The sequence below is a fragment of the Phocoena phocoena genome, chromosome 11 (assembly GCF_963924675.1).
Source record: "Phocoena phocoena chromosome 11, mPhoPho1.1, whole genome shotgun sequence".
NCBI classification, from domain to species: Eukaryota; Metazoa; Chordata; class Mammalia; order Artiodactyla; family Phocoenidae; genus Phocoena; species Phocoena phocoena.
Genome location: NC_089229.1, coordinates 51,169,521 through 51,185,588, shown reverse-complemented (window position 1 = coordinate 51,185,588; position 16,068 = coordinate 51,169,521). Strand labels below are relative to the sequence as shown.

At 39.6% G+C, this 16,068-nt stretch overlaps 1 protein-coding gene across 2 annotated transcripts in view; it reads left to right on the top strand.

The window, feature by feature from the left end:
* The window catches only part of MSRB3 (methionine sulfoxide reductase B3), a 162,597-nt gene extending 146,729 nt beyond the window's left edge, over positions 1 to 15,868 (top strand). For both annotated transcript variants that reach the window (XM_065887644.1, XM_065887645.1), the window contains exons 5-6: positions 7,151 to 7,248; positions 15,704 to 15,868. In XM_065887644.1, coding sequence (XP_065743716.1) covers positions 7,151 to 7,248; positions 15,704 to 15,868 — 263 coding nt within the window. The remainder of the gene's footprint in view (positions 1 to 7,150; positions 7,249 to 15,703) is intronic.
* Positions 15,869 to 16,068: the final 200 nt, after the last annotated feature.

The following is a 16,068-nucleotide window of genomic DNA, read 5'->3' as shown; positions in this document are numbered from 1 at the left end:
TCATTAATGACTCCTCCTGCTGGTGTTGGGGGGTTTCCTGCAGAGACGGGGGGGTGGCTGTGGCTCACGGTGGGGACAAGGCCACTGGCAGCAGAAGTTCTGGGAAGTGCTCCTTGGCGTGAGCCCTCCCAGAGTCTGTCGTTAGCCCCCCGACGGCACTATTTTAAATGATTGGCAATACAGTGATGAACAAAACAAACTCCCTGCTCTTACTGAATTTACATTCTAGTTCAAGAGGCAGCTGTTACCAAGCAAGGTTTTAAAAGAATATTACTATTCAAAAATTGGAAAGGGGAAGGGAGGGGAGACAGTGTAAGTATTAATCTTCATCATGCACAAGAAAGAATCATTTTACAGTTTATAAACAGCACTATCCAATGGTGGAAATGTTTTATATCTGGGGAAAATAATGGTGGAAATATTCTACATCTGTTATCTGTGTTGTCCAATATTGTCCCTATTAACTACATGTAACTGTTGAGAACTTGGACTGTGGTGAGTGTGACTAAGACACTGAAATTTAAATTTTATTTAATTTTAATTAATTTAAATTTAAATTGTAACATGTGGCTGGTAGCTACTGTATTGGACAGCACAGATTTAAATGAAGGAATCAAGAGATAGCAGCATATGCATATTTTTTAGAAATAAATGGAAAACTATTAAAAATGGTTGTCTACAAGGTGGGGAGAATTGAAAGGGAACATTTCACTGAGTCATCTTGCACTGTTTGATTTTCTACTATATGCATGTATTTGGTTATTACTTAAACTTTTGGGTCTTTGAGGGGGAATAGAGAATCATCCTTTTAAAAATGAGATAAAAGTTATACTTGAAGTGTCAACTGAAGTGAATAACTGGGCAAGAATCAGAGCTCTAAGCTTCAAACAATTCTTGTTAGCAGGGGGTCTTCACAGAGAGTTTTATTATTTGGCTTGAGATAGCTAATAAAGTAAATATCGGTTGGTGAGGTTAACATATTCTGGCTTCAGAGAAACTAAAAGCTACAAATTTTGATGTATGGTCCTAGAATTATAGAGCTGTGAGAATTGCTATCCACACAAAATTATAGATGTGTAAGTCTCCAGCTTGTCTCACCAAAACCATGCTCAAACATATATCATCATTATTAAACCATCACTCAAGCCCAGGTGGCATTTGTTGTGCTCAAACTTATTTTGCATTTGAAGACAACGAAATATTTGTAATTACATTTCAATTAAATGAATTCTTGGTCATGCGTAGTTTCTGCTATGTTTTACTGATGGGTCATGTAGCCAATTTACTGGGGGTATTTTTATCTGGGGGTTGAAGGAGGGTGTAGGGGAAGGGGAAGCTGTATAGCAGTCCTTGTTAAATTAAGAGTAAGGGAATGAGGGCCACTTTTTCTAGACGTGGTACAGATGGAATTGGCTTCAACTTGTTTATAGTCTGTTGTTAATTTTAACAACTTGTTTTGAAGATTTTTGAGAGGAAGGAGGAAAAGCCTGGTATAGAGAGCTGAGAAAGTTTTTCTCAAGAGGCAGTTGGAGTGGAACATTTTAAATTTATGAACACAACGCTACTTTTGGAGAGCTGTGTCACTATAAAATTCTGGGTTCAAGTAGACTCAGAGCAGCTTTATTAAGCTACATTATGAGTGAGAAGGAATAATTCCTTCTACTGCAATCTAAAAAAATCCATTCTAGTGTAGGTGGTAGCAAGCACCAAGGATCTACTCTTAATCTCTTACTCTTATGTTCAGATTTGCTTCACATTATACCAGCATATACCACATATACCAAGTTATGTCTGCAGATTAATTTGGCCTGATGGTTGGATAAAATTGAAGCAGAACTGTCGTATTCCAACTTGTCGGCATTAGGTGTAGTACCTATAGTTATTTGCTATTTAAAGATGAGAATTCTTAGAGAGGAGAACGTGTTTATTGAATATAAGATATTTTTTGAAAGATACTTTACATTTATTCCATATCATTTTTAGAGGGTAAGTCCAAAGGGCAAAAATTAGAGAGAGACAGATTTCTAACAATTTGAACTCTTCAAAAATGGAATAGCCTTCTTGTGAATTAGTGAGTTTGCTTCTGTTTGGACATATTCAAGCAGATCACAGATGATTTTGTGCCAGAGATGTTGAAGGGGGACTTTACATCAGGCCAGATGATTTCTACCTTCCCTTCCAACTCCTAGGATTCTTAAGATTCTCTAATTTTAGGTTTATGAGCTCAGTAAGAGTTATAATCATTATAACACTTCCAGACGATACTGGAAGCCTATTTCTCCATTGTCAAGCATTCAGATACATTTGGTGGTTTAATACAATGTATACAAAAACTGGTCTGAGTAAATAAAATCTCACACAATTATATTTTTTTCAAATTTAAGAGTTGTTAAAAGTTTAGTTCAGATCATATTTCTGCATATATGTATGCGATGACTAATCCCAGCCTAAGAGCTAAAAATACAAAACTCTTATCGAAATCAGGTGTGCAATAAACAAATAAACTCGTTCATTGCTTACCTGAGAGTCAAGGAAGTGTGGCAAAGACAACTATATATAACAAGCCAATATTACAGTCTATCTACACAGTAACTCATCTACTCCTTCCATCTTTATAAGGTGAAAAAATGAGTTTAAAATTTAAAGCAGAGACAAGATGTATTAACCTGTAAAAATGGTTCTTCAATTGTGTGCCTTTAAATTAATAGAAAAAAGAGAAACTTAGTATTAAAATAGATAAATTATATATCACTATGTTTATGTAGTAGTTGTAGCCAAGGTCCCTAAACAGAATATTGTCCAGTGGTGCCAAGGGGGTCGTAATAGTATCAAGAAGTATTAGATTCAGATTTCAGGTTCTGGTTGAAAAAAAGATAATATTTTATTTGTTTTTAAACTAAGCTAAGGTCTTAAACTAAGCTCCTAAAATCAGAAATATTCTTTAACAGCCACCCTCCAGAGTTGAGGGGAGTTTTTGGAAAAAGGAGACAAAAAAGCATGGAGAAAGATAACATTTTCTAGAGAACTCTGCTAATATTAGAATTAAATGTTTTAATTAGATAGTAATTTACTTGCTTTCTTGTACGTTGTGTCATCTTCTCTAGTTTGTGTTGTTATAGTTCTGCATGTGAAATAACAAAAACATAGAATATAAGATATTCTTGATAATAATAGACTAAAATCTAAAAGGTACAGTTTATGTTCTTGGAAATAAAATGACAATCAGCCCATATCCAGCCTTTTCAAATAGAAGCAAAGGGATGTACTGGGGGTAGGGTGAGTCAACGCTGTTTATACAGGTTTTCACATGACTTTTCTTTTAAAAAGTGTATGGAATACATCCAAAACAAATACTGTTTTGTTAGATGAGAAGACCAAAAGGGAAATCCTAGAGAAAGGAGGATGGATGATCTTTCTTTAATGTCAAAACTGACAAAAACACATCCCCTCCCCCGCACTTTGCTCAAGATAATTTTCTCAACAAGACCCAGATTGCTTCAAGTCTTTGCCTATCACCCTTTGAAGCACTTTCCTTATTATTAGGAGTGGGGGCAGGGTTTCCTTTGAGGATTTTTACAGCAGTGAAGAGTTCCTCCTTTAAATACTTTCACATGATGAGGGAATTCCGCTCTCAAAGTGCTGTCATCACTGTGGCTTCTCTGTCATAAGACAATTTATTCTTGGGTAAAGGTCCTTCTTAGTTTGTCAATAGGACTTACCTTTCCGTTGGATTCTCTTTCTATAGAGCTTCTCTTTTTCTGAGAGATATAGCAAAAGAACTCAACATTCTCCTTTGTTAACCTTATTGATGAAGTTGACCGTGATTCTCTTTTGAAATGTGTTCCATACAGGAGGTTATAGACTTCAACATGGCTCTCCTTGTCAGTCTCCCACCAATTAAGATGTGGGTGACATATCCAATATTCCATCTTGAAAACTGTATTCCTTCTACAGTGCAAAGGGACACTATGAATTTTGGGATGTTTGGTGTCTCTTCCAGGGTTTTTTTTTTTTTTTTTTTTTTTTTGCGATACGCGGGCCTCTCACTGTTGTGGCCTCTCCCGTTGCGGAGCACAGGCTCCGGACGCGCAGGCTCAGCGGCCATGGCTTACGGGCCCAGCCGCTCCGCAACATGTGGGATCTTCCCGGACCGGGGCACGAACCCGTGTCCCCAGCATCGGCAGGCGGACTCTCAACCACTGCGCCACCAAGCAAGCCCTCTTCTAGTGTTTAAATAGCACCATGGTAAACAACAAACTATTCAAGTGTCAAAACAGTTTTCTCAGAAACATTGAAATCTTTTGAGAACCTTTACTCCATGTCATCCCACATCACCCTGCTCAACTCTTGAATGTGGTCTCCTGGAAAATTTTATAAATATTTAATTCATGGATGCAAAATGTATAGCTGTATGGTTTCATAGCTCATTTGAAAGCAGTTCCTTTCCCTCCCCAAAATCTTTAGTAGGCAGTGATTCACAATTATTAGGAAAGAATTAGAATTAAGAAACCCCAAATAGAATTGACAGTTTTCTCAATATTATTGCCTAAGGGTGTGCTTCTAAGTCTTCCTGGCTGTTTTAGATAAATGAATAAAATACTTATCTATATCCCAAGCTACATTACATGATTTATATCATTACTCTTGGACTTTCCTTTGAACAGTTTGGTCTTTAGAAAGTGAGAGAATAGGTATCGTCCGGTATCCGTTTCCACCTAGAAGCTCTTAAGTGCAACAGTGTATCTATCAACTAATCCAGACTGGCCGTAAACATATTTCTTAAAACCTTCAGCTTCCTTCCTGCCAGAGTGTTCAAATGATTGACCTCTCAGCCTTTCACTGAGGAAAAAAGTGGAACATAAGAAGAGAGCCCTAGACTAAATCAGAACACTCAGATTCTATTTTTGGCTCTGCCACTTCCTGCCTGAGTAACATTGGCAAGTAACTTGTCCTTCTGCTCCCCCATCCCTCTCCCCCAAAAACCCTGTAAAGTGAGTGATGATGATGATCATAGATGATCGTCAATGTGTTTTTACTACCTCAAATAAATAATAAGGTTATTTCACCTACATAGAGAGGCTTAATTATAGTAAATGAGCCAAAACGGAAAGTCCAGTGAGAAAGTAGCATTGATATTCCTTAATCTGGTCTTGTAAAGAAGGAGTATGATTATATTCTTTCCTTCTTCTATGGGACTCTGTGGTGTACTGTAATTATTCATCCCACTTTCTTATTTAAAGTTAGTGGAAAATCCGTTTAATAAACATTTCAGCTGTGCCTTTGTGCTGTATACCATGGTAGGCTGTGAGTATACTCAGGTCAGCGCTTTCGAAATGCTCACCAGCTAAGCAGGGAGAAAGCATGAAAACAAATCACAAATCTAGTGTGATGAATAGAACAAGATAAGTATACCTAAGATGCAGAGGTAGCATGGGAAATACATATATATTTCTCCGTACCTATTTTAAATTCTAGAAATAGGAAAATGTGGATGTGGTGGAGGGAGGGAGGTAGCTTTAGGGTAAACTTAAAATAAAAACAAAAACTCCTAACTCTTTACCTGTTTACTACTGAATCAAATATGTCCCGTCATAATATTAGTTGCTATAAACTGTAATCAAATGAGTTAAGACATGGGAGCTTTAAAAAACAAAAACAGAAACAGAATGTTCTCTTTCTTTTCATAGATAAATTATTTTTCAATGTCTTGAAGCATCACCACTAAATTTCTCTTTATCAATGGGTACTTCTGTCATTGAACAAAGAAGAGCACCTAAATGTATCAAGTAATCATTAAAAACCAAATACTATAAGCCAGACTATATTCAGATTCTCTTTGGAATTTAGAAAATGGGGAGAAACAAGTTTTCTTAAGGATACTGATGCTTCTTAGCATAATTAAGTTTTGTGGAATATTATCTTATATAGGCAGAGTTAAGGTTTTCCTGGTGATCTGTAGCAATCTCGAAGTCAAATCAAAGAATTGGAAAGTGTTTAAACTCTGGATGTTAAATCTAGCACTACCAAAGCTATGTTGTTGCATAAGGGGGGGAAGGGGAGCTTGGGGGAGTTTAGTGTAAAAACTTGGCCTGAGCTAATTTGTTTTGTTTGAAACTGGAAATCATATTGTGGAAATTTGCATTCTGTTTTCTTTCAAAAGGTGTATTAACACAAGGCACTCAGTTTTTAAAGGGCTTCCTCCTTTCTATAGGAAAAATTTGGCTTCTGAAAAAGGAAAAAAGTTGCACAAGCAATTCAGCAACATTGCACCTCTTTCATCATTTTGAGGATACAGGCTTCAACTCAGTAACTCCAGACATATTTTCTGGAAACATGTAAAAACATGCCCATAAGTACTGAACATAAAACCTGACTGTATACCCATAAACATGTGTACAGTCTTATGGTCTGCTTACCACTGGGTTTCTTAAAGCCATGTGCATATTTTAAAAATCACTAGACTAAATGAAAATTGGAACAAGATGCTATTTGAGAGAAGGCGCTACCCAGAGATGCCTGAGGAACACTGCTCTGTGACTCTCCTATGAAGTAAGCAAGCCTCTTGCCCATCAATAGATAGAACCTATGCTTTCCAGATAACCCCTATCCTGAGAAATTAGATTAAGATGGAAAAAACAATTTAAAAAAAATATTTTAACCATCCAAACTGAGTACTAAAAAAACCTGGTTCCTAAAGAAGCATGGAATAGTTGAAAAATTAACAGCCAGACCAGTTGGATTGTGTTTTGGAAAACATCACACTGTAAAACTCACAGTGCTTCAGGACCGTGCCCAGTGACTCTGAAGATAAGAGAGAGAAGAGGAAATGGTGATAGAGAGCTTCATAAGTTCAGGGATGTGCTAAAGAAACTACTGGAAGGTCTAAGAGAGTCTCATGAAACATAAAATCCCAATACAACTGTAATCTGAATGTGAGGAAAAGGTTATTCTTAAAAAAAATAGTTGCATTCTTGCAAAATATATTAACCTTGAGTCTTCGACCTTTTTTTTTTCAGGTTGAAAAAGTTAAGCATGATTCATATACTAAAGATTTCCATTCTATGCTTAGTATTTCTTTTAAAATTGCATTCTAACCCAAGGATGTGTCTCTCTCTCCTCTGTTTTGGTTCTTGTGCTTGCTCTGACCCAGGTTGGCCTTCATTCCACGATGTGATCAGTTCTGATGCGGTCACATTCACAGATGACTTTTCCTATGGGATGCACAGGGTGGAAACCAGCTGCTCTCAGGTCAGTTAATCCCACCTGAAAATCCAAAATGATGCTCACTCTGCATTGCAAGTACTTTCAAGACTCCTGGTTGTACGAAATATAGCACCTAAGGCCAAGTGACCCATCACAAAAGGGACAAACACAATGAAGTCTCTATCAAGTCCTAATGACATCTCAGTCTTGAGGAGTTTAGCAAGTCCACTTAAATGTCAGTCATTGGCTTCAACACTATTAAACAGAATCATTGGGAGGAAAAATCATCTTCAATTGACTTAATACAGTGGGGAATGGGTCATTCTTAGGGCATGTGAAGATTTCATCACATGGCCTCACATAATCTGTTCACATAATCCCCCTCTCCCTGCAGTTCTGTGCACTCATTGTTCAGTTATAATACCTCTAATGGTAATGATCCCAACATGGTCAACAAAGACCCCAGAAACAGCTCTCCTTGGGTGGATGTGAGGAGGGAGGTTGGAGAGCGGCAGAAGGAAGAGGAAGTTCAGTGGTGGGCTGTATGGGAGCAGAGAGGGAATGTGTGATAAGGTAATTCCTTCTCTACTTCTCCTAGGAATAGGCCTATCCTCATTTCCAAGGATGTTCTAGTTAGTTCCTTCCACCCTGCTCTGACTGAACTAGTGCTGGATCTAAGGGGGAAAATGAACGTGTGTTGAGCAGAAGGCAAAAATATAGTTAATCTGTCATCCCAATCAAGAACTTTGAACTTTTGGGGGTTTTGTGCTTAAGCCCAGAGACGTAGCCAGAACCTTCTAGTTCTAGAGCAACTGCACGTTAGATAGTCTCTTCTAGTTCTCTAGAACTAGGGCAACTGCACATTTTATTCTAGAGTAGGTAGTCCTGCCCTAATTTGCTTTAAATAAGTGAAATATAAAGTCTGAGTATTGTGGCACTGGAACTCATTGATACTACTGAGTGTTTTGTTGGGGGTTGTCTCTTGTACAGTACATATCAGAGGTAGAGGGGGCACAATCAGGCAGCTGTGATAGCAAAGGGATTGCCACGTGGGCCTCCCTCAGCCTTCTTCCACCTGACCGTTAACCCCCTTCATCAGGCACATGAGTTTTAGGGAGTAGGTAGCATATTTACTACCAAGTAGGGAAGGAGATTGGTTTGAACCTAACCACCTGATGAATTCCTGTTTTATTTTTTCAAAATAAGGCTGGCAAGTTAACTGTCTTCTAAGTATGAGGACCACTCTCTCCCTTGAAAAGCAGGCTTTATATTTTATCCAAGTCACATTTTCAGTTCACTCTTGTTTCTCAGATCTGAGTCTGAGCAAGATGGTGGTACTTTTTGATCCTGGGTCTCACCCCCAGAGATTCTAATTTAATTGGTTTGGGTGAGGCCTGAACGTCAACATTCTTAACAACTCCCCTGGTAAATGTTCACAATAACCTTATGACTAGATAATGTTATTCTCTCTCATTTTACACTTGAGAAAACGGAGGCACAAGAAGTGTAATTACACTTGTGTAGATATTCATAGATTGAACTGAGACTTGAATTTGGGCAGTTAGCTCCAGAGCTCTTTACGGTGCTCAGTTGGATAAATAAGTAGATAGAGGGGAGGTAGGGAGGTAGGTAGGTAGATAGGTAGATAGATAGATACATGTACCACAAAGAGTCATATTGAAATAAGAAAAAAAACAAAAAAACCCAAATCCTCTGATCCCTCAGCAGTTAAATTCAATTCAGTTTTGGATTCAACTGAATTTTTGTTGATTTTTGTTATAACTGCCACAGAAGCAAATTGTGAATATCTACCCAGGAACCTAAAATACTTGACAAAAAAGTGAGGTTGGATGGTACACAGTAATTTGTAACTTAGGTACATAGTACTTAGTAAACCTCTCTTAAGGCTAATGGTTGTTTTTTTCTTTCTTTGTTTAACCTGCCTTAAAGGCTGTTATATGACTGCTACTTTCCTCTTCACTCAGAACCCACTTTCAAACATTGAGTTCTATGAAAATCAGATAAAAAAGGGACAGAAAAGGTGGGGCATAAGATAATACCTTTCATTCAGGCCCTACTCTGATGTCTTTGCGACTAATTCTTATAATTCACAGTTAGAATATACTTCCTCCTTTCTCTGTGCCAGCCACTGAGGTAACACCAGTGGGAGTCAAGACAAGACCATTAGGAAGACCAGAGGACTTCAGTGGTCACAGAGACTACAGTGACCAGAGGAATGAAACCCACAGACTGTGCCCAAATTAGGCAACACTCATAACAGATACCAAGCTAACCCAAGCATAGCTCTCAGCCCTTTGGTTAAAGGCCTAGGTGACTGTTACTATTCTTTGGTCCTTTCCTAACAGTTGCGTGAAGAACTAACACTGACTGACCTACTCCATTTCAGCTTCTTTTTCCACCACTTTTATTTCTCACATTAGAAAGTGACCCTTTCTTAAATAAAACTCTTAAATTTAAAGAGAAGAGGGAGGGATATTTGTTCCACTTCTTTCTTAAATTTAAAGAGAAGAGAGAGGGAAATTTGTTCCATGAACACATGTATAAACAGGCATGCTTTGAGAAGTAAGTACCATGTAGAAAATAATTGGGTTCCAGCCCCAAAGAATATGTTTGCTGGACTCTTTCCTGTGTGGACAGAGTGGACATGTCTGCCCCACAGTGCACTAAGAGCTCACTAAGCTAAAGTGTTCTGGGTGTCTTTCCTTTCAGTTTCTTTGTCTTCTAATTTGTGTTTGACACAGACATTTATTTTCCTCCTGTATTATATTTTTCTTTAGTTTTCTCTTGTCCATTTTCTCATTCATCCTTTTTATCTTGACTCGAGGGAAAAAAACTGATTTAATGGTTTCCATACTAGAGTAACCACTTGTATCTTATTTCCTAGTTTCTCACCCTTAACACTATTTTTCATTATCAGTTTATCTTCTTTTACCTTCTATTCTTTCAGTTTAGGAAGTCTCTTCTCCTACATGCAACTTCTCCCATCTTTTTTTTTTTTTTTCTTTTAAACTTTTGGATGGTGACATGGTATGGCAAAATTGTCTGGTTTGCTTCTCCTCTTTCTAAAATTCTTGTTGTATTTTGAATTCATATGGTTTGTCCTTTTTCTGGACTGCATTGCATGAAAGGGGTTTGTGTTATAAAGAATCTATTAGATGTTTTCAGTATCTTAGAGCCATTCTCAGTTGGACATGGTATGTGGAATGCTTCTTTCTTATGGTAAAGATGGAGCATCTAAACACGTAGACCCTTTTACTGCCAACTTACACAAATAAACTGAGCTTCTGTGGATGGAACCAGTAGACTCAACCTGCTTGCCTGGCAATATGGCGATATATTTTTTTTTGGTATATGGGTCTCTAATTCTTGCCTTAATACTTAGGATTCCTCTCCTTCTCCTTCTCCCCTCCCCCATCCTCCCTTCTCCTCCTCCCCTGCCCCTTCTTCTTCATTGTGATATGGATCACACCATGAAGTGAATTAGGCCTCATATTTGGGTAAGAATTCTAAACACATTGGGAGCTGTACCTACCACCTCATTATACTACACTGTAGTTTTTCCATGTGTCCAGTGACTTCTTTTTTTTTTTTTAATTTTTTAAATTTATCTTTGGCTGCGTTGGGTCTTCGTTGCTGCGCATGGGCTTTCTCTAGTTGCGGGAATGAGGGTTACTCTTCGTTGTGGTGCGCGGGCTTCTCGTTGCAGTGGCTCTCCACTTTGGTGGGCGTATGTATCTTCCCCCTGGCTGTAGCAATTTCCTTACAATTTTCAGTTATAAAGAATTTTTCTTAATTTCGTTTAATTCACATTTTTAGTTAGCGATAAAATATATTGCTTCTATTCCACTTTCACTGACTACTATGAGTAATTGCTTGACAGCTTCTTCCTAATCCTCCAACCCCAGCCTGTTAGGCAACACTGTCAGGAATTTAAATTCAGTGCAAAGAGGTAAGATTTGCATGGTTGAAGCTGTAGTTCAGTGAAGTAAGTCTCTCCTGGAAATACTTGGGGAATTCTTCCTTCTTTAGATCAAAACTCTACATCTGCAGCAAATGGGAGACCAATAAATCACTTAACTTTTTGTAATAATCTTTGAGGAAGAACCCTGAGTTTACCCAAGTTGGACTCTATTTATGACTGCAGCTATTACTGCTTGAATCTATGGTAGAGTCCCTTAAGTTTGTTTTAGATCCTTATTAATTTGTTCTAAGTTAGCCAAATCAACAGAAAGGTAAATATCCACCAATACAAAGTATTTTTCAAGAGTTAAGCAGTTTTTGGGCTTCCCTGGTGGCGGAGTGGTTAAGAATTCGCCTGCCAGTGCAGCGGACACTGGTTTGAGCCCTGGTCCAGGAAGATCCTACATGCCGCGGAGCAACTAAGCCCGTGCGCCACAACTACTGAGCCTGCACTCTAGAGCCCACGAGAGCCCGTGTGCCACAACTACTGAGCCCGTGTGCCACGACTACCGAAGCTTGCACGCCTAGAGCCCATGCTCCACAACAAGAGAAGCCACTGAATAAGAAGCCTGCTCACTGCAGCGAAGAGTAGCCCCTGCTCACCACAACTAGAGAAAGCCACGCGCAGCAACAAAGACCCAATGCAGCCCCAAATAAATAATAAATAAATAAAATTTTAAAAAAGAGTTAAGCGGTTTTTGGTAAAACCCCAAACCTTATTAATCTTTTGCAGGTGACAACTCATATATTGCTGATGATTAAAGACACCCATGTGTTACAATAGGATTTCAGACTCACAGCCCCTCTTTTTCCTGATCTTTCAGTAAAATCATAATGCTAAACTGGTGACTTCACAATCATTTCCTTGGCAAAAGATTAATATCACAAGCACAGAGGAAAAGAGCCCTACTTACACACAAGTGTCTTTGATAATGATGGGAGAAAACAGGATACTACTGGCAAAGTAAATTGCTTTCCTTCTTAAAACTCTTTTCTCCTTCTCATCCTGCCCCATGTGCCCAAGTGTAAAAGCCCTGCTTTGAAACTGCTTCATCTTGTAGATCAAACACTTAAGAGAAAATGATAATGATAAAACCCCAAACATCCTAGGAATAGCTAGCTGGGAGAAAACCTTCCAGGACAGTTGGAAATATATCAGTGCAGAAATATGTAACTGTGTTGAGTGCACTATTTGTATTTCTCATGCACACAATTGAGAATTGCAGTCAGATTTTAAGGAATTATGTTAAATCTGATGCTCAATCACTTTTCTTTTTTTTGAGGGGGGTCCTTTCCCTTGGTTCTCTACAGGTTCTTTAGTTGCCAGTTTTTCTGAGTGAGAGGCTTAGGTGATAAAGGATTCCCGTGGGAATTTAAATTATTTCTTTTGAACAATGCTTATCTCATGCTTCCTCAGAATAAGAGCTGGAAGATTCGGTCATAGTTTGTATTTTACCTGTAAAAGAAAGAAACACATAACCATTTTAAAACAACTTTCAAAATGCACACCAAAGATCGTACCCTGAAATAAATCATTAAGAGCAGGTTTCAGAGATTTCTTCATTGGGCAGCCAGTTTGTTTCAGTTACAACCAGGTGTGCTGAGGGATCCCAGCACACTGCCAGCTGGCTGGGGCCGGGACGCGGAGCTCGCAGGTGGCTAAAGAAACAGTGCATCTGTGACAACTTTCGTTCATCACCGTAGCCTTCCACCAGGGTTAGAAGCTGGAAAGAATGGGCTCCATGGGTGTTCCCCTCAGGGAGGAGCCTTCAGGGATTGTGCACTTTTAAAAGAAACCAGGTACTGGTCTTTTATGGGAGGCTAGGTGCTCCTGGGAGGAAGCAGAAATGGTACTGTGTGGTTAGGCTTCCTTCAGACAAATGGCCTTACAACTTTGCAGGCAACCGGATGGGCATGTATGTGGTGGCACAGATCTAAATGAACACCTTGCTCCTCCCTCAGTTATGTGAGCCTGGAGTGAATCTTCCAGAACACCTTGTGCAAGCATGATGAAGCTATCACTATTGTTTTTAGGGGACCATTACCATTTCTGAGGGTTTCCCTACCCCATCACCAACCCAGATACTTATCTACCAATGATCTTCGTTGCCTTCTCCCCACTATAATTCTTCTTCCTCATCCCGCTCCCTTTTTCTGTTGCCTGGGTCTAGAATCTGTGTTTTTCTTATTGAAATGACTTGTTTCATTGATCCAAATGAAACTGCAGGCCGATAACCAACTCAGTCCAACAGATTAAATTACTCTAATCTGGATTTTTTTTTTTAATGATTTGGGAAATGAATGATTTGGGAAATACACACTACAAAATGGCTTCAAGTATACCATTGCTATGCTTTATCTTTGTAGTAAGGTAAAGAGAACTGTTTTCTAAATATGCTCAAGATGATTAATAAAGGCAATATCATTTATTTTTGCCCAGATAGCTGTATTCTCTCATTAAAAAAAAAAGAAAAACCAAAAATACTATCTGAGGCTTTTATGTGAAAACGCCACCTCTCAGATGCCAGGTGATTGAAGAGCCGGAGCTGCACATGAGATCAATAATTGTGCACACGTGCTGGTCACCGAGAGTTCCTGTTGGCCTGCACGCTGACTCTTTTGGCAGGCAGAAGTAGGTGCTTTCCTGTGTCCACTGGGTAAGCATGTGTATTTTTACTGGTGCATCTTAGCTGCTGATGCCTGAAAATTTGGTCTCCATTGTTTATAGAAAGGGAAAGCAATCTGAGCTGTCAGCCTTGATATTACCTAAACCTGCATAAAATGTGGTAAAATAATGCAAGATTTGTTTTTTAGGCCTGTTTCATATTTTCCAGGCAACAGATCAAATCAGTTCAGGGTTCATTTTTAGTTCTTTAATAAGCTGACACAGTATGTTGGCAGTAAAATAAGAATGCACTTTTCCCATGGAAGTGCCCTCTAGTTGAAGTTGCTATTTGTGCTATTCATTAATAACTAGAGAACCCTCGAAAATTGAATTTAGTACTTTCTATGGGGAAACTGAGATTCTGGTTCTTTCCACTGTAATGAGCACCATCCCTCACTTCTCTCTCATCGTCTCCTATTTTCCTTCCTTGCAATGTATAAGTGTTTTATACACCAAACAAGCTCAGTGAGAAGAATTAATGAACCATCTGTATGTCTCTTCTCTCACGTTCTTGCCTAAGTCTTGACTCCTCCATCTGCTTGAGATGGTCTCCCCTGGATATCCTCTCCTTCACTTCCTCCAGGTTCTTATCCCAAAGCCAGCCCGGAAAAACCACCCCTGGCCACCTTACCTAAAATGTCAGCCCCCAACCTGTGTCACTTTCTGGTTTTCATCTTCGTTTTTGTTTTGCTCCTTAGTATTTACTTCCACCTACTGTGCTTTACGGTCCCTAATTTCCTTTGTATTTTCCGTCTCCCCCACTGGAATGTAAGCTCCATGAGGCTACTGCCTGTACCTCCAGAGTCTGGGACAGTGCCTGGCATGTAGCAGACGCTCCATAAATATTTGTGAAATGAATGAACGGGGGTCATTTGCCCCAGGCTTTGGTTTCTTTGTTACGCGACGAACGATGTGTTTTTGCAGCCTGTTTGAATGTGGAGCACTAACGTCCCCATACCCTTCAGCCCTGTTCCTGCTGAGGAGGGTGGGGGACAGGTAAGTGTGGCCTGTGCTCTGATCTCCTGGAGCTGAATCCAGCAGCAGACTAGTTAGTGCGGGCTCTGTTCAGTGAGCCAAGCTTTTTGGAGACACTTTCTCTGGGCTGGATTTCTCTTAACACCGTCATAACCAACCATCCCTCCTTCTGCCTCTGTCTGGACTCTCTGCCTCTCCTCCTTCCCCAGCTTTTTGGATAGTCAGTAGCATGGAATGAGCTCGACAGCTTATTCCTCCTCCACATGACCCAGTTTGTGCAGGTAAGGCAGACCGCATGGCACTCCACCTGTTGGAGGCCAGAAAAACCGATTGCGTGGACTAGTGACGTTTCCATTTTGCCCCACTGCAGTCTTGGTGACCGTGACATAAATCTGTTGAGTCTTGCTATTGCTTTGCTGGGTTCCAGGAACATCCAATGCTCGTCTGATGTTAAGTTTTACTGCCCATGAAAACAAACGTCACCTCCGTCATGGCCAGTTAAACAGTATCTTTTACAGTGGACTTCTGCATATCTGAAAGCCACCCATCCAAAGCCAAAAGCAGTGCCAGAGGTCCAGATCAACTCAATTCATAAAACTACTGCAGTCATTTTTCAGCTGGCTGAGTGGCTTCCCAGATCAGAAGATACAGTGGCTCCTAAATGATTTCTGATATGCACAATTCTAGTGCTTTTTATTCTCAGCACGTGGTGCAAAACCTGCCAGAAACCATCTTTGCAGCTATTGACAGGCAGATTAGAAATCATCCATGATGGCTTCCATCATTTCTCTATAGGCCGGTCATCCATTTAAACTGCTGTTCCCCTCAAAGCCGGCTTTGTAGATGCTGTTGACTTAACATTTTGCCCTTCTCTTGCAGTGCGGTGCTCACCTCGGGCACATTTTTGACGACGGACCTCGTCCAACTGGCAAAAGATACTGCATAAACTCTGCGTCCTTGTCTTTCACACCTGCAGAGATCAGCGACGCCAGTGGGGACAGCGCAGGGGGCAGCCCGGCCCAGGGCGACAAGACAGAGCTGTAGAGGAGTTGATGGAAACAAGTGTACTTAATGCACAGCTTATTAAAACTAATTCGAGAGCGTCTATCTCAGATATATTTTTTCAAAAATAGAAGAGCAATTTTATGCTATTGATATTTTTCTTCCTTTGCTTAAACAGAGGCCCTGGCCATCAATGCATTTTGCTATTGACTAGATCGGGAACTGTTTGTAACTTTAGTGAA